Raw genomic sequence first — 27,339 nt, 5'->3', positions numbered from 1 at the left:
CTGTCTTGTATAACACCCGTGTTGATCCCGTGACTTTGGGTCAATTCACTAATTGGATATCTTCTGCTTTTTTCTTTTTTAAAGAGTGGGTGGGAGTAGGCATTTTTGGTACTATGTGTTGCTTTGGTGTGATACTTTGTTTGTGGCTTCTCTGTCGCCTTAAGGCCCGCAGTGCTCAAGATAAGGCTATGATCGTGCAAGATTTTGCAGCTCTAGAAAATGGTATCTCACCTCAGGTCTGGCTTGCGCAGCTTAAGCAGTAAATTTTTGACATGGTCGTTGCACCCCAAGTTATTTTAACATTGCACTGGGAATGACATGTCCTTCTTTTGTCTTTCTTCTAGTGCTGGAAAGCCCTTGCACTCTGCAGGTCTTGCCGCCATTGCACGCAGATGGGTTTCCACACTAGTGCCTTTGACATGGTCGTTGCACCCCAAGTTATTCTAACATTGCACTGGGTTTGACATGTCCTTCTTTTGTCTTTCTTTTAGTGCTGGAAAGCCCTTGCACTCTGCAGGTCTTGTTGCCATTGCACACAGAAGGGTTTCCACACTGGTCTTTAGCTGTGGCTTTAAAGCCCGTGCCTTTCTCTCAGGGTGTCACCAACTTAATTATGGTTGTCCTACAGAGGTAGTCCCAGCTACCCCCTTATGTTCACCATCGTCACAATACAGGATGCGAGGCAAGGCACTGCACTTGAGTGATCCTACAGTGGACCTCAAGGAGAGCATGTCCTATTGCATGCGGGTTTGACATGTCCACGCCCCGTCCCACAAAAAAGGCGTCGGCTGATATGAAGTCAGATCCAGGGAAGGGCCCCCCTAGGGCTGAGCCATACTATGCAGCCACTTCTGCACAGTGGGATAGGACCTCTACTCTCGCCTGTATTGTCTTAGTAAAACAAAAAGCAAGGAGGACACGACACAGAATTCTTTCAGCAGTTTATTCAGGCATTTAATTATGTGTCTCTGGAAGCTTCTCTTACTACTACTACTACTACTACTACTACTACTACTACTACTACTACTGCTACTGCAAGTGCTACTCCTTCACCCGAGCGCCCCAGCCTTGATAAAGCACATCAAGACCCAATGCACAACTGCCACGTGGATCTTTCTCATAGGGTGTTTTACAGCTACATGCCAACTCTCCCAAAACAAGGAGTTGTTTATCACAGGCCACGGCACTTATCAGCGCCATCTTGTAATGGCGACCACGGTCCGCTGACACGGCTCACCACAGTGCCAAAATATAGGCTTGTGAATATAATTCACAAGAATTTGGAAGAATATTTTTATGTATTAGTCCATTCTGTTTTAATCACTAAAAACATTTTGAAATATCTAATAATGGAAATGTGTAAATTCAATTTTGCTTAGAGGAACATTTGGGACACTTGAAATCCATCTTGCCCTGGTCACTTTCAGATTTTTTTCCAAAATACAATTTTTCATGTCATTACCATGCACAGATAAATGTGACCCTAAGACCCACAGAGCAAGATAAAGCAGGAAAGCTGAAAGCTGAACTTGACTCTTCCATCACAACATCAGTCAGGGGAAAAAGACCCTCTTGCAGGATCTTGTAGGTTTCGCAGAATGAGAGCTTGGGATCTGCAGAGAAGTGCTTGGGCTCTCTCATCCCTGAAAAGGTCGACAGAACAGGGTAGAGGAGAGAGTGGCTGTGGAGTCTCTAATCAAGACCTCCAGAGAACAATCAGGAAGGAGGCCTGATTTTATTGTGCAGTTACCATGTATATGTACTCAGGCAGTGCCTAAGCAAAATATAGAGAGCCACCAATGCAATGTCTGCTAACTTTCCTTGCAGTGAACAATCAAAGAGTGGGACTGCAACACATGGCCTCGTGCCCAGAGCTGTGCCGATGCGGAAGCAGTTTGCCACTCACATGCCTAGCATGAGGAGTGGCCTGCCACGCAGACACTCTTATCCTATGCCCTGTATGCAGTACTCCATGCACTTTTCCCACAGAGAAGCACCTCTGGGGCTGCTTCTTTCTGGACTTTAAAGAAGAATTTCTCTTCTAGTGGCTTTTCTCAGGAGAAATTTAAAATAATAGTAATATAAATATCATAGCTGTAAGTGTTAACCCTGAGCTGTATTTGCAAACCCTGACAATTTACAAAAGCAACCCATGGTTCTCATATCTACTTCTCACAAAGAGCTGCCATTTATTCAGTCAAGTCTTGCCTAGGGTTTGCTCATCGTGTTATTGGAGGGTGTGTTGTGCAGTAGAGGGCCTGGGTGATGGAGTCGCCCTCTCTGAGGTGTCAGTCATTTCTCCATAGTGCTATTTATAGATTCCCAGCAAACAAAGAGGCACAAGTAAGAGGTTTCTGCCGAGGCTGACATCAGTTCCAAGCCCATTTGCTTGAAGCCACACCAGTCTCAATTGTCCATCTCCCTTTTGTCTGTTAATTTATACAAAGAGTACATGGGGAGTGTTGGCAGTAGTGGTGAAGCTGAGCTGTGAGATGAGGACAACCCCAAGTTGTAAGTCTGCACATGTGTTGTTAGTGGTGACAGATCCTATTTATTCTTCCATTATGAACAGGATGGTGCTCACACTGCATATAGGAGAAGACATGCTTCTTCCTCTCACTTTCACCATGGAATGTGCCCACCCAGAGGGTCGAAATAACCCTGAATTGCAGTGGGGTGTCCTTCTCCTGTAATTCTCTCTACATCTGTCCTGACCACCAGCTCGTGTCCACTTCCTGAGCAGTCCTCACTAGATGGTTGCCACACGGATGATGCTGCATGTATCACACAGCCTCCCCTGACTTTAGTTACAGCACCATATCTAACATGACTCATTCCTGGATCCAGATACTAGAAGGAATCTTTACTATCAGCTCTAACAAACAAAACTTGTGATTTTTTTTTGAAAATTTCTTTTTCATGTGTGATCTGTTTTTTTCTCATCCCCTCCCTTGACCTTTCCTTCTTCTTACCATATGTGAATTCTTCAAATGTAACCTATTTCAGAAATCTGTATTAGATTACCTGTGATTTACATATCCTTCCACAAAGAATGCCCACTCTAGGGGGCAGCTTGATTTCTCCAGTGCATAAAGGACATGAGTGCCCAGTAGGATAGGGCATCCGTGGACCAAGCTGGAAGCATCACTTCGTAGAGCATTGTTTGAGGGGTGTTTCTCAGATTACCTCCTTGATGTCAGAGAGTTTATGTTATATCTCATGATCTCCTAGACTATGTTGTTCCAGGCATAATGTGCACAGCTTGGAAGGTACATAGCTCAGAATTTCAGTCATCTATTAATCATTCCCATTCCCCAGGATGCTTCCTAACAACAATGGAGCCTCAGCAGGGACATTACCATAGATATTTCTTCACAACACTACCATGGTTCATTTACACAATTTTAATCATACTTGATGCACATAATTTGTGGTGATTGTGGTTCAAAACTGTAGCTAGCAGAATGACCAGACTGTGCTTTCTCCTGGCCACTACCTGTATGAAGATTAGTTCTCTTCGTTATTGCATCAAATTGTGTCCCTTTCTTTTAAGCATTCTATGAGGAAAGGGTCTAAGTTCTTCCGAATACTGATATAAAAATTTACCCTCAGAAAACAATTTTCCAACAGTTTCAAGGCAATGAACAACCTATCCATGAGTTCTTGACTATTACTGCAAATTCATGGCACCTACACACTCCAGTTTGTATGACTGTATTTTCCTCAGCTACACTGATCTTAAATTCATCTAATGGCCTGGAGACACACGTGATTAAAACATGTCATTTATTGAGTGTTGGAAAACTTATATTGTTTACGATTCAAATGTTTAAAATGAATTGAAGCAGATTTTTTTGTGTGTCACAGAAAAGTGATAGAATCCAGTTTTGGTTTTAAATTTCACATGTCTTTTTGTTGTTGAGACAACGCAATTTTAAAACCCTCCTCCTTTCCTTTGTACCCCAGATTGAACCCAGGGCATTTAGTTATTAAACTATCTCACCAGCCATTTTTTTATATTGGGAGAAAATCTTGCTAAGTTCCTGAGATTTGGCCTTGTAATCCTCTGACTCATGAGCCGATGGGATCGCAGGCATTAAGCCTCACCTAAAAGCATTTTTAAGTTATTTTTTACATGCTAATATAGATCAATTTAAGCTTATATTATAAAAATATTATATTTGACTTATATAAAATAAATTCATAAGAATTGGCATATGCCTTTTATATATAGATCTCAGCAAAAAATAACTAAGGCCTAGTGATTAAACATGAACCCTAATATGTTTAGGGGGTACCAGGGATTAAACTCATGGACACTCAACCAGTGAGCCACATCTCCACTCCTATTTTGTATTTTATTTAGAGACAGCATCTCACCAAGTTGCTCAGGGTCTTGCTGTTGCTGGATTTCAACTCAACATCTTCCTGTCTTAGCCTCCCAAGTCACTGGGATTATAGTCTAAAATTTTTAAATTTATATTCTTTTTTCTGGATTTACCATGGGAGACTGTCTCTTTCCTAGTGATTTTTCATATTTCACAAATCCTGTGTTTGCACTCACATATTGAAGCTGAAAAAGTTGATCACAAAGAACCACAAATGAGAAAAGCTTTTTATATCTGTTTTAAGAGACAGATGGCAAGGAGTGCCAAAAAGCCTTTAAGAGGGAAAAGTAACTCTTAGGTTTTATAGCCCATAGTTTGAATTGGACAAGTAATTATTAGATTGTAGACATTCTAAAAAGCGTTCACAGGTTTCAAACATCAAAATGATATTTTAGGAGGTAGAAATTGCACAGATTTGATCACTACACATGTTTGATTAAAATGCTGGATCCTATATGTAGATACCAATTAAAAATTAAAGAATAATTAACACTTCAAGTCAAGTAGAAAAAAATAAACAAGGATGGCTGGAAATAGAAACAATGCCTCAATAGTAACCTTAAATGTTACTGGCTTAAACACACCAACCAAAAGACATAGGCTAGTAGCCTGGATTTTAAAAAATCCAAAAATATTCTGCCTCCAGGAGACTCGGGAAAAGTCAGACTGAAGGTGAAAGATTGGGAAAAAACATACCCCTCACATGAACCTTGAAAGCAAGCAGAGGTCTCCATGTTTATATTAAATAAAGTAGACTTTAGCCAAAGTTAATCAAAATAGATAAAAAAGAACATCTCATACTGCTCAAGGGAACCATATGCCAACATGACATAACAATAATAAATATATATGCCCCCAAAAATGGGGCACCTATTTTCAAACAAACTCTTCTCAAGTTCAAGAGTCAAATTGACCACAACGTGATCTGGGGTGACTTTAACAAACGTCTCTCACCACTGGATAGATCTTGCAAATAAAAGTTGAATAAAGAAACTATAGAGCTCAATAACACAATTAATATCTTAACTCATATATGTAGAATACATATCAGATTGGAGGACGAAGCTGGGCCCCACCCCATATGCTGGTCTGGAGGAAGCCTATCAACCGTTAAAACCCAAAATTAAACTTTTAATCATTGAATATTAACAGTTTTCACACTTTGTTTCCATTATCTATTTTGCATTTTACTTTCACCTTTACTTTTTACTTTGAAATGAACAGTTATTTTAATAATACTTTCATTAAGATTGTTTTCCCTATATTTGTGAATGGATTGTGCCTCAATTTTAACACTGCTCATTGCTACTGTATATAATTTAAATGATTTCATGTTGACCATTTTACCCATGACATTATTGAACTAATTCTTATGTTTCATTAGTTAATGGATATTGCTTAGAAACATTATAGAAATAATAGTATCATCTGCATATGCTTTTTGATTTTTGATGTATAAAATCCCATTTAATATTTTCAAACAATATTTAGAAGTTAGAAAAGCATACATTTTTTCTTTTTCTAAAAAAAATTGATAAATACTTCAGTTCACACCACTAAGCATGAAAACATTTCATAGCTGCCCTTAAGTGGATTTAAAAAGAATTTTCCCCTGGTCGTAATTGTCCATAGGTTTTACAGTAATTTGGTAAGGTATTTGCCAAAATCTTTTCTCTATCAATATGATTTTTGGAAACTTACATATGACAATGTCCCTCTTGGTCATGAAGTCCAATAATACTTTTTGTTGTTGTTCTTAGTTTGCTAGGGGTTTTGAATATCTAGGTCAACATCCATAGGAAGATGGTCTTCAATATCTATTCTTATGCTGTGTTATCTGGTAATTCTTGTCTTACAGAATTAGTCAGTTTTCTTCTTCTACATTTAGACGTGATCAAGAATTATTATTACTGATTCCTTATTACACGTTTCGTAGAAATCACCTGTGAAGGCACCTTTTAAAAAATGTTATTAGTGTTTAGTTTTTTTTTGGTGGATCAATTTTTAGAGCTGTTTGCCAGGTTGGCCTCAAATTTCTTAGCCTAACTCCTCCTCTTGCTGTGGCCTCGAGGTAGTGAAGACTAGTGGTATATGCTCCCATATCAGCATAACTGCAAGTTTTATTATGAGCAGCTGTAAAGTTAAATGTTGATTTGCAGATCTATTTTACATTTCTTCACATCTGGGTCTACAAATGTATTCTATTTATTTCTGAAGTAATTTTAAAAGTTGATGATTATCTAGCAATTTATCTATATTTTGTTGTTTTCCAGGCTCAAGATTTTCTTGGCAATTAACATGGAATAATGAGGAAGCATAATGTGGGAAAATGATAACCTGGCATTTTGATAATTGATCTCAAATGCTCCGTGAAGGATGGAGAGTGTGCACCAATAATTCTGTGAGACAAATAAAGCAGAAAAGCTAAATTATCATTTTATGTAGGCTAATACGTGATCTTGAGTAATGTTTATATTTCTTTACACACTTGTTAAATTTTAGGGCAGAATCTAAGTATTTTACCATATTTAAATTAGGTTATGAGGGGTTTATATTAAATTTTGGTGAGTTGTGTAAGTTTCTTATATTTTGGATGTTGAGCTTTTTCAGAAATGGGGCTAGAAGCGGTTTTCTTTAACCAGTCTACATTTCATTGATTGATTCCTTTGCTGTATAGAAGCATTCTTATTTTTATATAGTCTCAGCTGTTTTTCCTTGTAAAGTCTCTGCATATTCTATCTAAAACCATTGCCAGCACAAATGGAAAAAAAAATTTTTTCTCATTTTTTTCTGAACTTTTTATACTTTCAGGTTATATCACAATGAGATAAAACCACACGCTTGTGGGCTCAATCCTCAAAATGTTGGTAGGTAACACATACTGCAGAGAATATGCAGAAAAATAAATATTTGGAAATCCTTGCCAGGAATATAAATTTGAGTAGACATTAAAATTATTATAAGAAGGTTTTTCACAAAAGTAGAACTAGAGATGCAATATGACCCAGACATTGAGAATATGCCTGTATTTGTAGAATTCTTCAGAAAAGTAGAATACACAAAAAATGTACATGTGTATACAGAAGGGAGCTTATTATGTTTACTCGCATAATCATGGGAGTAATAGTCACCAAATGTTTGCCTACAGGATGGCAACACAGGGAAACTGATAACAGCTCAGTCCAAGAATCTGGAAGCATCACAATATGAGGAAGCAAATAAAGCAGTTGTGGTCCAAAACAGAGGACTTAAATGATCCTGGTAGGTGAAAAAACAAATAACCTGATCAAAGTGGGCTAAAGACCTGAACAGATACTTGTCAGGATAGGATATAAAATCAATAAATATATGAAAAAAATGCTCATCATCTCTAGGAATCAGAGAAATGCAAATAAAAACTACTCTAAGACATCATCTCACTGGAGTCAGAGTGGCAGCTATTATGAAGACAAACAATAATAAGTGTTGGTGAAGATGTGGGGAAAAGGTACACTTATACACTGCTGGTGGGACTACAAATTGATGCAGCCCATTTGGAAAGTAGTATGGAGATTCCTTGGAAATATGGGAATGGAACCTCCATTTGACACACCTATCTCTCTCCTCAGTCTAAGCATAAAGGTTTAAAACCATCATACTACCGGGACACAGCCAGATCAATGTTTATGGAACCATAACTCACAATACCTAAACTATGGAGCCAACATAGATGCCCTTCAGTAGATGAATATATAAAAAAATGTGGCATATATGCACAATGGAATTTTACTCAGCAATAAAAGAATAAAATCGTGGTATTTGCATGTAAATGGATGGAGTTGGAGAAGATAATAACTGGAGTTAGCCTATGCCCCCCCACTCTAAAAACAAAAAACAAAAGCCGAATATTTCCCTGACCTAAGGGGGCTGACTTACAGTGGAGTATGCAGGGGAGCATAGGAGGAATTGATGAATTCTAGATAGGCCAGAGAGGTGGGAGGAAAATGAAGGGGGACAGGGATTAGCAAGGATGGTAGAAGTGTCATACATCCAAAATACATGTATGAAGAATGAATTTGGTGTCAACAAATGTTACATAAAAAAGATAAAAAAATTGTGGTATATTTGTGTATTAAGAATTGTAATGCAAAAGAAAAAAAGAATAGCATTAACTTACATTAGGTAGAGAAAAGTGAAAGGAGGGAAAGGCAGGGGATGTGGCAATAAGAAAGAGAATGAAAGAGACATTATTGCATTATGTATGTATGTGACTGTGTGACCCACGTCATTCTACAATATGTATACTCAAAAAAATGAGAAATTATATCCCATCTATGTATGATATATCAAAGTATATAAATTCTTTCTACTGTCATGGATAACTAAATAAATCAAATAAAAAATTTTAGAAAGACCCAGGTAGAGCCAATGGTGCAAGTCCCCAAAGGGGACTTCAAGAAGCCTGGAGCATAAGTGAGTGACTGTTTCTCTTGCTTTTTTTCAAATCAAACCTATTGAACACCAATGTATATGTTAATTACGGGTATTCCCCATGCTTTCTGACTCAGCCTTCTGGAAGCACACTCACAGACACCTGCAGATATCTTCCACACCAATTCTCTGGGTATCTCAATCTACTCAAATGGACAGTTGACATTAACCACTTCAATAACTGAAGAAAATAAAATCCATCTTTAGGAATATCTACCCTCCCAAGTTAATTGCAATACTATCACAACCTAAATTTCCAAAGAATAACTCAGGAAGAAGAACCTATGGTATATTACAGATAACAGCGAAAGAGATTTTCATTGTGTTTACACAGAAATGTATCAACATACATATATAACCTTTTCAATTTTTAAAAAATTATTTTGAGACAAGGTCTTTTAAGGTGCAGTGGGTGTCACCAAGATGTGAAGCTGGCTCCAACATCATGATTCTCCTCCATCAGCCTATCAAGTCCACAGCATGACAAAAGAAATATGCCTCCACACTTCACTTATTACTCAACTTTAAAATAAGGATGGTGTATGTGGCAGTGTTGCCAAAATGTGAAGGCTAGCCTTAGTAGTTTGATAAAATTCTGTCTTAAAACTGAAAAAGATAATGATGGTGGATCTCTGTCATTGGTAAGGCAACCCTGGGTCCAAGCCTCAGAAACAAAAGAATATTCACCAATAACACAGACAAGCTGGAGGACTTTAGGCTAAGTGAGATGATTCAGATGCAGAAATACATTGTATACTCTATGTTCAGAGCCTGGAATAAAATAGAATGGATTGTAGGGAGAGCCTGGTTGTTATCACGGAGCTTCATCAATAATATTGCATCATATAATGGAAATTCCAAAAGACAGCAGGATTGTGTTCTTAGTGCAGAATTTGATAATTTTGAGAGATGATGGTTTTTATCATCACATAGCAATTGCACATACTTATGGGATTCAGTGTGAAGTTTATATATATGCATATACATGTATTCATAATATCCAAACATCCTCTTCTGCCCTTGATGCCCCCACACACTCCTCAGCCATACTAATCACTATTGTACTTGCACATGATATTAGTTAACATATGAGATGTGACACTATTGTGTATTTCTTCACTTAGCATGACATCATCCAATTTCATCTATTTTTCTGACCATTAGAGGAGTTTGTATTGATGGCTTAGTAATAAACCATGGTGAATGTATAATATACTTTCTGGTGGATATGTTCAATTGCTTACCTACAACACTGGCTCTTCTCTATATCTGTATTGTTAAACATACTGTTATTCAACTTGAATTCACGTAACAAAAGAAAGCAACAACTACAAAAGAATGAAGAACCTTGGAGTGTGGGCATGTACCTGCAATCCCAATGACTTGGGAGGCTGAGGCAGGAAATTCACAAGATCAGAGACAGACTCAGTAAATTAATAGGGACCTATACAACTCAGTGAGACCCTGTTTCTAAGAAAAAAATTAAACCTGACTGGAGAAGTGGCTTTGTGGTCGAGTGATACTGGGACCGATCCCTATTATAACCCGTCCCCCCAAAAAAGAATAAAGAAACTAGAAAACTATGTCCTAACCTGATTTTATCAAGTGAAAAGAAGCCAAGGCATAAGAAAAACATATTCTTTAAGTTTGTTAATATAAAGTTAATAAGCTATCTCTTTGAATTTTTCACAAAGTGCAATATTTTGAGAGCATTTAGTAGGTTATATTATATGAAAAACTGCTCTTGTGCAAATAATGAAATAAAACATTAGCAAGGTGTGGTGGTGCATGAGTGTAATTCTAGTGTCTCTGGAGGCTGATACAAAGCCAGCTTCAAAAACTTAGGAAAGAACTAAGCAATTCAGTGTAACCCTGTCTCTAACTAAGTTACAAAAAAAATCAGAAATTTTGCTGAGAGTTTGAGTGTCCCTGGGCTCAATCCACAGCATTAAAAACAAAAACAAAGATAAAAAAGAAACAAGACATTAGGCTGCTGAACATTTATATTTTCAGGGTTCGAAATATTTGACCAAATACTCCCAATTTCACTCCATCCATAAATTTATAATTGAAATCTCTACTTATTTGCTTGTGAGAGAAAGGAAACAGAGATATTCCTGAACTCTGCCATTCCTTTGCTTGTTTCTGCAAGGTACTATGGCTCAGTCCTTTCTCTTCATGCAAGGATGCACCTTGAGGAGTGGATGTTGACTTGACTGCTAAAGAGGGTAAGAGGTAAAAGGGAAGTAATGTGTGTGGGCCTGTTGGTGGGGTGTGATAATGATGACTTCTGACCAAGTCCTACCCATGATCATCTTTTTAAAATGTACCCAGTAAATGGTTTGTTTTCTTATATATCTTCTGGGATCCTGATCCTACAGTTAAATGTGAGGGACCCTATTTTCTATATCCAGCTACCTTAGCATTGTTTTTCTCAATTTGATGCCTCACAATTTGAAATAATTAGTCCCCCTTCCTCAGAGCCTTGACCTCATGTCTCTTTTGCTTATATTTTTAATATCTGGAAAATTCTCAAATACTAAGTTGCAGGTGAATCCATAGTTGATGTTTCTCTTCCAAAGATAAGGATAGACATTTTCTCTCATTGTGGCCTCTACCTTCTACTCACAAAATGGGGACATTATTCACGTTTGCAAACCTAGTTATTATCCTCAGCCAACCTATAATATTAAAGTCAAGAATTTAATCCTTGGGTCTGGGGACAGGGTTAAAGCACCTGCCTAGCACATGTAAGGCACTGGGTTCAATCCTCAGCACCATATAAAAATAAATATATAAAATAAGGAACTCTGTCCACTACAACTAAAGAAAAAAAAGAGTAATACCTACCAGGGTTGTGATGGCACATGCATGTAACCCGAGCTGCCCTGGAAGTCAAGCCATGAGGTTCACAACTTTGTGTCTAGCCTCACTAATTGGCAAGACCATATCTCAAAGAAAAATAAAAATAGGAAGATGATAGAGCTCACTGGTAGACCATACCTAAGTCCTGTCCTCAGGATCACAGGGGAAAGTTTTTAATTCCTATCTTTTTTCTATGAGTTATGGTCACCACAAAAAAAAAAGGTGGCTTAGGGATAAAGGTATATTTTCTAAAAAAAAGCCATGTTAAATGTTCAAGTGTTCACATTTCTTGAAAAATTCCAAAGTATTTTGCTTTTGATATTATGGTCATTAGAACTGTCTTTAATTTTATGTTTGCTACTTACTTTCTTATGCACATAAATAACTGATGATATTAAATTTTATTACTGTTTTGAGCTCATCTGATGCTTCTAATAGTAATTAGTGAATCCTACTTTTAAAATATTCACTTAAAATACACTTCAACCTCATACCTCATATTGGAAAACCACAAAAGTTAGATAGCAAGAAACAGAAGTAAGTTGCAATACCCCTTTGACAAAGGCAAAGATACTGGTGAGAATCTCAGAAAAACTCTATTCCCTTAAAGTCAGAAACCAAGAGAAGAAGACCATAATCTCCCCCATACACACATGATTTTATTTTTTATTTCTGAATAAAATTCAACTGTGTATATATAACGCATATATTTTTTAACCATTCATCCACTGAAGGGCACCTAGGTTGGCTCCGCAGGATATCTGGGTAAAATGGTGGTTCTATTCTCAGATTTCCAATGGATCTCCATAGTGCTTTCCATATTGGCTGCACCAATTTCCAGTCCCACCAGCAGTGTATGAGTGTACCATTTTCCCCACATTTTTGCCAACACTTGTTGTTGTTTGTCTTCATAACAGCTGCCATAATAAAATTTTTATTATAGTAAAATTCACAAACACACACAAACACACACACACACACACACACACACACTCAGGTTTTGCTTTGGTGTCTCTGCACAAGACCATGTGGAGTAGGAACCTACAAATACGATGTCATCCTACTGCCAATTCAGAGTAGGAATTGGTTCATTGGCAGAATTCTGGAATCACCCACAGCATCTCCCATAAACTTCAGGATCAAAGGGGTGTGAGGCCTAGAGATGTCAGAGAAGCCTCACTGTTTTTCTCCCCATTTCTTGATAGTGATTTCCGGGCCAATGAGCTTTGCTCTACTTTGATTATATTTTATGTATTATCTAAAATCCTCTCTTGCAAGAACATAAGAGCTAAGAAACAGAACCTAACCTCCATATTCCTGAGATCACAACCAGCTACAGTGTCAGATCTTTTATTGCTTTACTTATTTACTCAATTTATTTGATCTATTTATTAATACAGGTAGACACCAGCAACAGCTCTAGGTCCTGTTGGAAGGTAACAGTCACACACCTACACACAGCATCCTAAGGGGAGACTGTTGAAACAGGAACTATGACCCTTCATTGTTCATGAAGACTCACCCAATATCAGAACTTTGAATATTATATTTTGAGGCAGGGTCTTGCTAACAGGCCAACTGTGGCCTTAGACTTGAGATCCTTCTGCAGAAGCCTCCTAAATGCCTGGCCTTACAGACATGTGCTACCAAACCTTGTTATTTGCTTATTAAACAAATGCATGGCTGCTGGTTACCTCCCTCCAGTGATGTGTGTGATATCACACCCCAAACAATAAAAACCCCACACAATTCCAAAGCTCAAGTCTGACTCTGGCTCTGAGAGGTTATGTGATGGGAAGGGATTCCAGGGAGAGAGAGAGACATCAGCTCAGAAAAAGTAGGTTCCTTGGTTTTCATGGCAGAATAGAACTTGATTTGTCAGGCGCATGGATACACCTATTTAGAAAAGCAGATGCACATTCAAGAAAGAACGTGAGGGGCCGGGGATTCAGTGAGGATGGTAGTGTGCTTACCCTGCATGCACAAGGTCCCAGGTTCAATCCCCAGCATGACAAGAAGAAAGAAAGAAAAAGAAATGTGAGAAAACCCTAAAGAGAGAGACAGCAAATAGGTGGTCTGAGGTGTTGCTATTTGGAGAGGGACATTTAAGTGGGGCTGGACTAGAGATGGGGCCAGAGCAGACTTCTGTAACTTCTCACCCATTTTTCTTACCTTGCTCACATCATGCTAGTATTTGGGAGTACAGGAAGCTGGTCTAGGAGAAATGCTGCATTGCAGGGAGTTGCTTTTATATAAATCTGATCTTTATTTTTAAAAATAGTTTTTAATTGGACAGGATACCTATATTTTATATATTTCTATTTAATGTGGTGCTGAGGATTGAACCCAGTGCCTCACAGGTGCTAGGCAGGTGCTCTGTCACTGAGCCCTAACCCCAGTCCCTTTTTTTAATTTCAAATATTTTGTGGGCATTCCTGCATTCTGGTGATTTATGAAACTTTTCCTTAGAGGTTCAGAGTAACTTTCTTTTTGGTTTCTCAACATTTCTGCCCCAACTAGACGTGTTCCACAGTTCTATATGGACCTTAAGTGTTGCTAGAGAAATGATTAAATTGTCATTTTGTTATCAAAGCAAATAGGGTAGTGTTTTCAGGATAGAAGTATTAAGAGAATGCTCATTATTAGATTTCTATTTTTACTTATGCATTTAGCCATGGACTCATATGGATTTGCAGTGATCCACAACCAGCAGATTTCAGAAACTTTTCATGTTGACAACTCTTTTTAAATGGTTTCATTCGGATTGAGGCACATTTGACTGAGGATAAACATTAAGATGCTTTTAAAGTGCTTATGAATTTTTCTGGCTAGAATATTACAGAGGGTTTTGCCAGTGTTCTCACCACTTTGTTTATCTCATTGGTGTTGAAAAACCTCCCAGATGCAAGGAATGCACCCAGAGGCAAGCCCCTGTAGCTCGCCACCCACAGATCCCAAACCCACTGATCCATTCTCCGTTCCCCATTAATTGGGTGTCAGGTGCTGTTGGATTGTTAATTATTGGGTAAAACCCAGTGTTTTGTCTTCAAGGAGCCCAAGGTCTAGCTTGTTGGTTTTAGAACCACTGGGTTGGTTATTCACTTTTCCTTGCCTCTCAAGACAAATCTGAGCTCCATCCAGGGACCTAAATTTAGTGGAACTGATAGTTTAGGAAAATTTCACATTTTGGTGAAGAAAAGTAACAGCAGTAATAATGAATCATTTCCCTCATGGGGGAAGAAGGGGTTCTGGCCCCAGGGGGTCCCTGGCTCTTTCCTTCTTCTCAGCCACATAATCTCCTCCTCATCCTGGGAAAGACAACTGTGTACTGCTCATCCCTGGAATCCTGGGCATGTGGCTTGACCTTCTCAGTTTTCCTTCAAGAGAAATGTTCCCATTTCCTAAATGCAACAAAACTGGTCCCCCAAATACCTGGGCTGCTGTTACTGTGAAGCAAATGTAAAAAATACTGAAAATGAGGGCTGGGGCTGAGGCTCAGCTGTAGAGTGCTTGCCTAGCACGTGTGAGTCCCTGGGTTTCATCTTCAACACCACAGAAAAAGAAATGGATAGAATAAAGGTATTGAGTCTGTCTCGAATAGAAAAAAAATATTTTAAAAAATAAATACTGAAAAGGCAACATATCTAGCAAGTAGGGAAATGCAATTTAAAACTTCACTGAGCTTCTTTTTCACTCCAGTTACTATAGCAATTATCAAGAATACAGTAACAATAAATTTGTGAGGATGTGGGGGACAGGGAATGCTCACACCTTGTTGGAGGCACTGCACATTAGTGCAACCCCTCTGGAAAGCAGGATGGAGAATCCTCAAGAAACTAGGACTGGAACCACCATTTGACTCAGTTATTCCACTCCTCAGAATATATCCAGATAACTTAAACTCAGCATATTACAGGGACACAGTCACATCCATGTTCATGATAGCACAACTCACAATAGCTAAGCTACAGAACCAGCCTAAATGCCCATGAACAGATGAATAGATAAAGAAATTGTGGTATGTATACATGGTGGAATATTACTCACCTTTAAAAAAGGATGACTTCATAACAGTGGCCAGTAAATGAATGAAACTGGAGATTATCATGCTAAAGTAAAATAAGTAAATCCCCCCAAACCAAAAGTCACATGTTTTCCCTGACATGTGTTATCTACATCACAAGGAATGTCGGCGGCACAAAGAGAAGTTCAGTAAATTAGACAAAGGGGCACAACAGGAAGGGAGGGGAGATAAGAAAAGGAAAGACAGTAGCATGAGTCGACCATAATCTTCCTATTTAAATATATGAAAATACCTAAGTGAATCGGTCCATCATGCCACCCACACAAATGGGGTCCTAAAGAGAATAAGGTATATTTTATGTTTGGATAATTTTACCAAAATGGACTCTATGGTCATGTATAACTAAAAAATGAATAAAATAGAAAAAGATAAAAAGTACTTAAAAGGATCATGGGTCCAACTTGATAGAATCATAGCCGGATAAGGAAATGTCTTTAGGTATATTCCAAAATTTTCTAAACCACTCCCCCATTGGATGCTGCCAAAGGTGTTGGAGCCTGTGGGAAGGTGGAGGTTCAGGGCTCTGCATGGAGAAGATAGGACCCCCCCTATTCATCTGCAGGTGCAGGGGTTCCAGAGGGCAGGTAATCTCCAGGCTTCTAAAGTTAACAAAGGCAGAGAGGAGCAGGGTGCTTTGGAGTTTATGGAGTTATTTACCAAATTAGGAAAACCTGGAATTGGCTTTCCTGGACTAACAATCAAATGCAAATTGTTATTTCTTAAAGAGAGAGACCCTAGAGCCCCTATTAATGAGAAGTGTTCTACGTATTATGTGACTTTTTGCACCACTGAATTGTGGGGACAAGACCAGAGCTCTCTTTGGAAACATATTGACTTTGTTTGCATCAAGACAAGCAGGTAGGGTCTGTCTTTGTTGTTGTTGTTGTTGTTGTTGTTGTTTCTTTTTTCTTGTCAAGTGCAGAGTATTCAGTGATACTAAGGGTGCAAAACTGGGCAGGGGTCTTTGGTTTTAGGAGGAGGCAGGATCCCATTGCCTGGGATCTAGGGGACTGTCAGAAACCAGGGTGACCTTGATCCGTGCAAGGCTGTTATCCTGTGGCCACCTCAGCCTCAGCAAAAGCAAGGTGTTAAGCAACTCAGTGACCCCTGTCTCTAAATAAAATTCAAACTAGGGCTGGGGAAGGGGCTCAGAGGTCGAGGCCTCTGAATTCAACCCCCAGTGCACCAGAGAGCGAGGGAGCCCTGGTGCAGCTGCGGTTTACTCAGGTCTGCACTCTCGGGGTCTCTTCTGTGCTGATCTTCTTACTCTGCCTCCAGCCTCAACATGGGCTCAATAGATTCAACTCAGCTGGAGGAACATCAGCTCTCAGGTTGCCAACTGTGTGGTAAACTCCTCCAGGGCAGTTCCTATGGGGCAAAAGGCCAGTTCTGCTTGGAGAATTTTGCACAGAAAAACAGAAGACAAGTCAACCTTTCCAAGATGCTTTGGGTGGTCTTATTATAGGAGGAGGTCCAGGTGATGAAACTTTCAAGAATTGACTTCAATTTCCTAACATCAAACCCAACAGAACTTAGAATTCTGGTAACCCTGACCCTAACCCAATGCTGAGACCTCAAAAGGAAAAGAAAAACGAAAAAAGTTGCACCCAAACCCTGCCATTCTTGTTTCCTCTGCCTGGAGCGGATTTCACCCCCCTGTCACTCAAAAAAAAAAAAAAAAAAAAAAAAAAAAAAAAAAAAGCTCGCTGGGCTAAGACTGGGGAGAGCGGAGACTGACTGATTCCCTGTCCAATCAGAAGCCCTCGTGCTGAGCGCTGTCCAATCCTGAGCGTAGCCAGCAGAAGGGGGCGGGCTTCCAAGCTCGGAATGGGATTTATTTCTCCGTGGTCCACGGTTCCACTCAGATTCCTGCAGTTGGACTCCAGGCTTCGCTCGTGCTCTGCATTCCGGGTGGCCCTGCCATGCAGGAGCCGAAGCTCCTCAGGGCAGGCTTGGCTGCTGGGCACCAGGAGATGGTGAGTGTGCAGTGGCACCTGGTGCCTGGACAGGGAGGCTAAGGAGGGAGGCGGGGCAGGGAGTCATCTGGCGGGACCGGCTGTGTGGGGAACCCCAGTTGGCCGACCCTGACTCCGGGGGCTCTCTGCAACCACAGGCCTGAGCCCATTGGGGACAGTTACCCTCTGTCCCCCTGGCCAGCCCGGTGGAGAGCGTGACAGTGGCGGAGACTCCTGGCAGCCTCCCCATCCCCTGGGGCAGCCTCAGCCCCTGCTCAAGTCCTATTTCTCTGTCAGGTGAGGAGGCAGCCTGGCGTCTTCCTAGACTGTGGTGATTGACAGGTGGCAGCACTAGAAGAATCCAATTCCAAGCCAGGCAATGGTGCACACCTGTCATTCCCAGCGGCTGGGGTGGGGGCTGATGCAGGAGGATTGCGAGGTCAAGGCCAGCCTCCACAAGTGGGTGAGGACTTAAAGACTCAGGGAGACCCTGCCTCAAAATCAAATGCAAAATAGGGCTGGGGATGGGGCTCAGTGGCCTTGTGCCCCTGAGTTCAATGCCCGGCACCCCCCCTCCCTCCAAAAAAAATTAAATTTCCAAACGCCATTTTCCTGCAGGAGGGAAGCTTCGGTGAACAGGGACCTTGCCTATTCCTAAGCTAGTTTTGTGGAGTTTATTTATTATTATTTTTTGGGGGGTGGTTCTTGTGTTTTGGTAGTTGACAGAAGGTTGCTTTATCACTGAGCTCTCTCCCTGGTAGTTTTTAGTTTTTATTCTGCCCGCTGGTCTAGCTAAGTTGCTGAGATTGGCCTGATTAGGGTTTGATTTATAATGACTTTTCCGTTGCAATTAAGGGTATGATTTTTACAACCACCTGGTTTCCTGGGTGGACTCTGTTGACCTCGTGATTCCTTGATTACAATTGTAACAGAACAGCTTCACAATGCACGTGTTAGGTAATAACTTCTTCTTATTATTTTTTTCTATTATAATATTTTGCTCTTATACTTCAAAAGTTTCTGGGCTAAGTTTACATATATTTAACTTTGTGGATGAATTTTAGGATTGGGTGCTTCCATTAAGAGTAAAGCATGCTGGATTGTTTATTAGTGCATTATAGTTATACATAATACCACATGCATATGGCACCCGTGTAGAACTTACCCATGGTATTTTACACTATTTTTAATCTGAATATCCCATGACTATTAATGTATTATCGTGGTCCTATGAACTGATTTCAGCAAGTCCCTGTGGCGGGGACTATCGTGTCTTTAATGGCAAAACACTTTCCACAAATAATTAAGAAGCACTTAAATTTTTTGAGTTTATTAGAATTCTTTTGTTTCCTATCTTCATTGATACTGTTTAATTTTCTCTCTGATAGATGTTTATTTCACATTTCTCAGGTTTTAAAGATGTTGGATTCTTTTTATTCTCATTATTGAACACATGGGTATCTCCTGTACAAATTGGCAGCTCAAGTCTCCTCCCTAAATTCCTTCTTTGGTGGATTTCAGACTCTTGGGACCGTGAGAACCACAACTCTGTGGGCTCTTTCCTACCCAAGGAGGCTGGGTTTTGCAGGGGTCTCAGGTTTTTCTTCCCTCTGAGCTTTTCTTTCTTTTTGGGGGGGCATGGGGCATAGTGTATTGAACGCGGAGCCCCTTTCCCACTGAGCTACATCCCTCCTACTTTTTATCATTTATCCTGAGACAGAGGCTGAGACTGGTCTTGAACTTGGGCCTCAGCCTCCTGACTGGCTGGGATTACAGGTGTGTGCCCTTTTGCTTGGTTCCCCCTGAATGTTCTAAATATAATTGAAGCAAAATGTCAGATCCAGGACCCCATCTCCCGGACGAAACCTGTACACATGTATCAATGAATCCCTTAATTTCAAGTCCCCTGTCCCCATTTCCAGTACAAATATGTGTGTGCATGTGTGTGTGTGTGTGTGTGTGTGTGTGTGCATGTGAATTCTCCCCTCCTCTCCCAGGCCAGACACCTTGTCAGAATGTCTTGGGGCTGAGTGTCCCCCCTGTGGACTGTATGTCCCAGTGGTCTCATGCCCTCTGTGGTATTTTCTTGGTCTTGTTTTGGCTCTGCCTGACACAGGGATCCCACACCTGGCTCATCTGAGGTCTCCTGAGCGTCTGGTACATATCAGCCACCTGTTGACCTATGAGCAGGTTCATTTAGGGGAAGTAGTTTCTCAGGGGAGCAGGTGACTGCCCTGCGGCTGGGAGGAGTCTCCTTATCCAGAAGCCACTTCAGAAGTTCCCTGTCCTGACTCCTGTGGATCCTGGAACAGCGATGGGCATGCAGCCATTTTTTAACACACTGGTTCAAGTTCCTTTGGAAATGCATCCAGAGTTGTTGTTAGCTTTTAAAGAACTCCATTCTATTTTTTTTTAAATGGCTTCACTAAACTGATATTCTAGCCCCATGTGAGCAGGTCTCTTTCTCCATACCCACGTCGTTGGAGGACTAGTTCCTTCGCCTATTTGATAGGAGCCTTTTCCACAGCTGGAGTGGGACTGCAGAAGGTCTCCTACTTGGCTGGTGACTGAATTTCTGATGCAATTTGTTAGAACCCGGGCTGCGGGCTGCCTGTGCTAACTGCAGGAAGGTGGTGTGAGCCTATTCTAGAAAGAAACAGGGTTTTGAACCTTTTGCTGCACTCCTGGTTTGGATTGTAGCACAGAGAAATACTCAGACACCAATGTGAAGCCCCTTCTTTGTGATCCAAAGAAGCCACTTCTTTGTGTTGATCATATTATTGAGTTCTATAGTTTCTGTCTAGATATTGTTTGGAAGATCAATTCAGTGGTAAAAGAGGTGTGTTCAAGTCACCCAGAATTATTGTCTTGTGGTCTACTTGGCCCTTAAACTTGAGAAGAGTCTGTTTGAAAATAGATGCTTCATTGTGTTGGGGGTGTGTATATTTATAATTCTTCTGTCTTGTTGGTGTATGGTTCCTTTAAGCAGAATGTAGTGTCATTCTTTATCTTTTTTGATTAACTTTCACTTGAAGTCCACATTATTTGATATAAGAATGGAAACCCCTGCTTGCCTCCACAGTCCATGTGAGTGGTATGTGTTTTAATATTTATTTTTTGTATATGAACACAATACTTTTATTATTTAGTTTTATGTGGTGCTGAGGATCCAATACAGGGTCTCACATGTGCTAAGTGAGTGCTCTACCACTGAGGCCCAGTCCAGCCCTAGCCTGAATGATATATTTTTTTCCAACCTGTCACCTTCAGTATGTGGGTGTCTTTTCCTATGGGATGAGTCTCTCAGAGGCAGCATATTGTTGGTCTTTTTTATCCAATCTGCCTGTCTTTTGATTGCTGAGTTGGAACTAAACTTTCAGGGTTATTATTGAGACAAGATTTGTATTCCCAGTTATTTTTGTTTATTTTTGGTATTTAACTAAGTCAGTTTCCCTTTGATAGCTTTTTCCTTTAAAGTGATTCTACCCTTTTCTGATTTTTTATTGTTGTTCATTTCCTCCTCATGGAATATTTTGCCAAGGGTGTTCTGTACTGCAGGTTTCTCACTGTAAATTTTTTAAATTTTGTGTATGATGGAAGGTTTTTATTTTGTCATAAAATAACATCTGAATCAAAATATAATTGCTAATCAAAATTTAATTTTGCTGGGTATGCTTCTTGATTTGCATGCATTTCTTTCAGAGCTTGGTTTATATTGTTGCAGGATCTTGTAGATTTCAGGATCTCAGTTCAGAAATCAGAGATCTTGATTGGTTTTCCCCATATGTAATTTGATTCCTTTCTCTTGTGGCTTTTGAAATGCTCTGCTCCTCCTGTATGCTAGTTGTTTTCATTATGATGTGCGTTGGTGTAGACCTGTAGTGATCTTGTTCATTTGGTGTCCTATATGATCCTTGTATTTGATTTCCCAATTCACTCTACATGTTTGGAAATTTTTCTGGTATTATTTCATTGAATAGATTGTCCATTTCTGCAGTTTAGACCTCTATGCCTTCATCTATACCAATAGTTGTTAAATTTTGTCTTTTCATATTATCTCACAATTCTTGAATCTTCTGCTTATGGTTTCTTAAGATCTTCACTTTGGTCAAATTTATTTTTTCAAGATTATATATTTTGCATTCAATGTCAGAAGTTCTGTCTTCCAAGTGATCTGTTCTGTTGGAGATGCTTCCTATTGAGTTCTTAATTTGGTTTACTCTTTCCTTCATTTCAAGGATCTCTGTTTTGTGCTTTTTTTCAAAATCTCTATCTTGTTATTGAAGGAATCTTTTGCTTTCTATATTTGCTTATGTAGCTATTTATCAATATAATGCTTTGCTGCCTGTATTTGCTCTCATATCATCCTTTAATTCACAGAAAATTATGTACCTTCTCCCATTTATCCTGCTATTCTGACCATGGATTCTAATAATGTAGCATCTTTGTTTGGGGCACATTCTTTCTTGGTTTCTCATGTTGTACATGCATCTTCCCTTCAAACTCTGTTTTTAAGATATATAGCTATGTAGGCTTATCGTTTCCCCAATGGGTTTCAATACATTTCTTTTTAAAAATTTATTTATTTTTTTAAATACATGACAACAGTGGAATGCATTACAATTCTTATTACACAAAAAGAGCACAATATTTCGTATCTCTGTATAGAAAGCATGTTCATGCTAATTTATGCCATTATATATGTACCCATTTCTTTCTGCAATACAACTCTTAATACACATATATATCATATTTTTTTCATATTTCTAGTTGTATATAAGGTATGTTTGCACCAATTTGGGTCTTCATATATGTACTTTAGATAATGGTGTCATCACATTCCACAATCACTGCTAATCCCCTGCCTCATCCCCTCCCCTCCAGCCCCTCTGCCCTACGTAAAATCCATCCATTCCTCCCATGCTTCCCCTCCCTACCCTACTAATGTCAGCCTCCTTATATCAGAGAAACCATTCAACATTTATGTTTTGGGATTGCCTAACTTCACTTCTCCAATACTATCCATTTACATGCAATTGCCATCATGATTTTATTATTACTGAGTAAAATTTCATTGTATATATATGCCCCATATTTTTTTAAAGAGAGTGAGAGAGGAGAGAGAGAGAGAGAGAGAGAGAGAGAGAGAGAGAGAGAGAGAGAGAGAGAATTTTTTTTTTAATATTTATTTTTTAGTTCTTGGTGGACACAAAATCTTTGTTGGTATATGGTGCTGAGTATCGAACCCGGGCCGCATGGATGCCAGGCGAGCGCACTACCGCTTGAGCCACATCCCCAGGCCTATGCCCCATATTTTTATCCATTCATCCACTGAAGGGCATTTGGGTTGGCTCCACAGTTTGCTATTCTGCATTGTGCTGCCATAAACATTGACATGGCTGTGACCTTGTAGTATGCTGTTTTCAAGTCCTTTGAGAATAGTCCGAGAAGAGGAATAGCTGGGTGAAATGGTGTTTTCATTCCCAGATTTCCAAGGAATCGCTATACAGTTTTCCATGTTGTTTGCACCAATTTGTAGTCCCACTAGCAGTGTATGAGTGTACCTTTCCCCACATCCTTGCCAAAACTTGTTGTTTGTCTTTATGATAGCTGCCATTCTGACTGGAGTGAGATGATACCTTAGAGTGTTTTTGATTTGCATTTCTCTAATTGCAAGAGATAATGAACTTTTTAGAAAATATTTGTTGATTGATTCTACATCGTTTTCTGAGAAGTGTCTGTTCAGGGCCTTGGCCAATTTGCTTTTTGGATTATTGGTTTTATTGGTGCTTAGCATTTTTAGTTCTTTAAATACTAGATATTAGATCTCTATCTGATGTGTGAGGGGTAAAAATCTACTCCCAGGAAGCAGGTTCTCTGTTCACCTCAGATTCTTTTTTTTTCTGAGAAGAAACATTTTAGTTTGAATCCATCCCATTTGTTGATTCTTGGTTTTAATTCTTGTGCTATCAGCATCTTATAAAGGAATTTGGGGCAGCCTAGCCCCATGTGATGAAGATTATGGATGGCCTACTTTTACTTCTATTAGATGCAGAGTCTCTGGTTTAAATCCCAGGTCCTTGATCCAATTTGAGTTGAGTTTTGTGCATGGTGAGCGATAGGGTTTCAATTTCATTTTTTTTTAAATGGATTTCTAGTTTTTGCAACACTGTTTGTTGAAGAGGCTATCTTTTCTCCAATGCATATTCTTGGCGCCTTTGTCTAATGTAAGATAATTGTAATTTTGTGAGTTAGTCTGTGTGTCCTCTATTCTGTACCATTGGTCTACTGGTCTGTTTTAGTGCCAATACCATGCTGTTTTTGTTACTATTGCTCTGTAGTATACTTTAAGGTCTGGTATAGTAATACCACCTGCTTTGCTCTTCCTGCTTATAATTGCTTTAGCTATTCTGGGATTCTTATTTTTCCAGATGAATTTCATGATTGCTTTTTCTATTTCTATGAGAAATGTCATTGGGATTTTCATCAGAATTGCATTAAATCAGTGTAGTGCTGTTGGTTGTATGGTTGTTTTCATAATATTAACTCTGCCTATGCAAGATTAAGGTAGATCTTTCCATTTTCTAAGGTCTTCTTTGATTTCTTTCTTTAGGGTTCTGTAGGTTTCATTGTATAGATCTTTCATCTTTTTCGTTAAGTTGATTCCCAAGTATCTTATGTGTTCTTTTATTGAAGTTACTGTAAATAGGGTAGTTTTTCTTATTTCCTTCTTGAAAATTTGTCACTGATATACAGGAATGCCTTTTTTAAAATGTGTGTTAATTTTATATCCTGCTGCTTTGCTGAATTCATTTTTTAGTTCTAGAAGTTTTCTGGTGGTGCTTTTGGGGTCTTCTAGGTATAGAATCATATTTTTCACAAATAGTGCTAATTTAAGTTCTTTTCCTATAGTTATTCATTTAATTTCTTTCATCTGTCTAATTGCTCTTGCCAGTTTTTCAAGAAATATGTTGAATAGAAATAGTGAGAAAGAGCACCCCTGTCTTGTTCCAGTTTTTAGAGGTTATGCCTCTAGTTTTTCTCCCTTTAGAATGATGTTGGCCTTATGCTTAATGTAGAGAGCCAGTATGATGTTGAGGTATGTTCCTGTTATCTCTAGTTTTTCTAATTTTTTGAACATGAAAGGGTGCTGTATTTTGTCAAATGGTTTTTATGTGTTTCTTGAGATGATCATATGATTCTTATTTTTAAGTCCATTGATGTGATGAATTACCTTTATTGATTTCTCTATGTTGAACCAACCCTGTATTCCTGGACAAACCCCACTTGATCTTCGTGCATTCCCTTTTTAATATGTTTTTGTATTTAATTTGGCAGAATATTACTCAGAATTTTTGCATCCATGTTCATTAGAGATATTGGCCTGAAGTTTTCTTTCTTTCATTTGTCCCTGCCTGGTTTTGGGATCAGGGTGATATTGGCCTCATAGAATGTGTTTGGAAGTGCTACTTCTTTCTGTATTTTCTGAAATAAATTGAAGAATATTGGTATTTTTGAATTTCTTCTTTAAAGGTCTTGTTTAACTTGGCAGTGTATCAAACTGGGCCTGGGCTTTTCTTGGTTGGTAAGCTTCTGATGGCATCTTGTATTTCATCATTTAATATTGGTTTGTTTAAATTGTGTGTCTTCCTGGTTCAATCTGGGCATATCATGTGACTTAAGAAATTTGTTGATGCCTTCAATGTCTTCTATTTTGTTAGGGTATTCATTTTCAAGATAATTTCTAAATATCCTCTTTATTTCTAAGGTGTCTGTTGGGATATTGCCATTTTCATCATGGATGCTGGTAATTTGAATTCTCTCTCTCCTTCTCTTCATTAGCATAGCTAGGGGTCTGTCAGAGAACCAACTTTTTGTAAAGGTTTAATTGTTTTTTTTAATTCAACTTCAGTTCTAATTTTAATTATTTCTTGCCTTCTACTGCTTTTGCTGTTGATTTGTTCTTCTAGGGCTTTGAGATGAAGTATGAGATTAATGATTGACTTTTTCTTCTTTTAAGGAATGAACTCCATGCAATGAAGTTTCTTCCTAGTACTGCTTTCACTGTGTCCAAGAGATTTTGATATGTTGTCTATATCTTCTTTGTTACCTCAATGAATTTTCTAATCTCCTCCTTGAAGTCTACTGTAACCCATTGTTTATTCTATTGTACCAAATTGATTCACTCATTGAACTGCTTATAGAACTTGAAATATTTCAAGTTTGTCTTTTCACAAGGTGGAAGTTTCACTTTACATGTCTCCAAACATTAATATTTTATGAATATTTTACACATTGGGAATGTGTCATGGATGATACTTGAAACTAATTGTATTGGGGAGCTCAATCTGTCTCATGGATAGAAAGCAGAGAGAATAGGAACCAGACTATTTTCAAAGCCATTTTACCAGTCTTTTTGTCTACCTTGTGCACAATCACCTTATGAGAATATTTTTGACAAGTCTAATTTGCATCGGAAATGTCCGCCAAATTTCACATTCACTGATGGCAGTAAACTTAGGAGTTGGGCTTTTATTCAGTGCTTGGATTATGGTATAAGTTCTTCACTTCACTCTGATATGGAGTATATATACTGTTTTTAGAATTATGTATTTTCCTCTGAATTAGATAATGGAAAGTATCTTATTACATAATTAAAGTCACTCTCCTACATGACAGTCAGTTAACTAACTCTTAATTCAAATTAAAAAACTGAATAATGGTTTGGTCCATGTTCTATTGATCTAACAATTTTTATTTCAGGAGCCATTTACATTCGGGGATGTGTCTATTGATTTCTCTAAGGAGGAATGGGAATGCCTGGATCCTGCTCAGCAGAATTTATATAGAGAAGTGATGTTGGAGAACTACAACAACTTAGTCTTTGTGAGTGAGCATAACTTTCCATCTAAATTCCTAATTATCATTATTTAGTTTTCTTCCCTTGAAGTGTATCTTTTGGGAACTTCTCCACAAGAATGTGTTGCAGATTTATGCTTTCAATAAAAAAGATGGGGTAGTTCTTTGTGCCGACAAGAAAATGTTAATGATGTGTCCTTTCATCCTTAATGTTTTCCTTTGGTAGCATGATATATATCTTTAACTTGACATATGGTTGACTTAGAGGAATGCAGTGATGTCAAATCCTGTGGCCGACATATACCAAAGGCTATATGTTGAGGTAGAGGAGGAAACCTAAATTCAAAAAGTTTCATTGAGACATTATCCAGCAGAAAACATTTTTTTAGAAGCTTTGAATTTTTTCTTTTTTTATTATAGAAAAACCTGTCCTGTGTTTAGTGCTTTAAAATTATGTAGTATCCTGCTTTTCCTCCAGTAATGTCTCCATAGATTCAAATTAACAACAAAACACTCCCCTTGCCTTGTGAGTGTCAATATTATCTGACAGGTCTTCCATAATTTAAAAATATTTTTAGTTGTTAATGAATTTCCTATTTATCCATATATGGTACTGAGAAGTGAACCCAGGGCCTCACACATGCTAGGCAAGCTCTCTAACACTACTCTACAACTCCAGCCCCTCTTCCATTATTTGCAGGAAAGTTTTTCACATTTC

At 38.8% G+C, this 27,339-nt stretch overlaps 1 protein-coding gene across 1 annotated transcript in view; it reads right to left on the bottom strand.

Moving 5' to 3' along the window:
- LOC144371340 (uncharacterized) overlaps positions 1 to 27,339 on the bottom strand; it is an 813,068-nt gene that overhangs the window by 691,675 nt on the left and 94,054 nt on the right. The window contains 1 exon segment of the mRNA XM_078033706.1: positions 15,905 to 15,935. Coding sequence (XP_077889832.1) covers positions 15,905 to 15,935 — 31 coding nt within the window.

The sequence above is a fragment of the Ictidomys tridecemlineatus genome, chromosome 16 (assembly GCF_052094955.1).
Source record: "Ictidomys tridecemlineatus isolate mIctTri1 chromosome 16, mIctTri1.hap1, whole genome shotgun sequence".
Taxonomy (NCBI): Eukaryota; Metazoa; Chordata; class Mammalia; order Rodentia; family Sciuridae; genus Ictidomys; species Ictidomys tridecemlineatus.
This window is presented reverse-complemented; position numbering and strand designations above follow the sequence as displayed.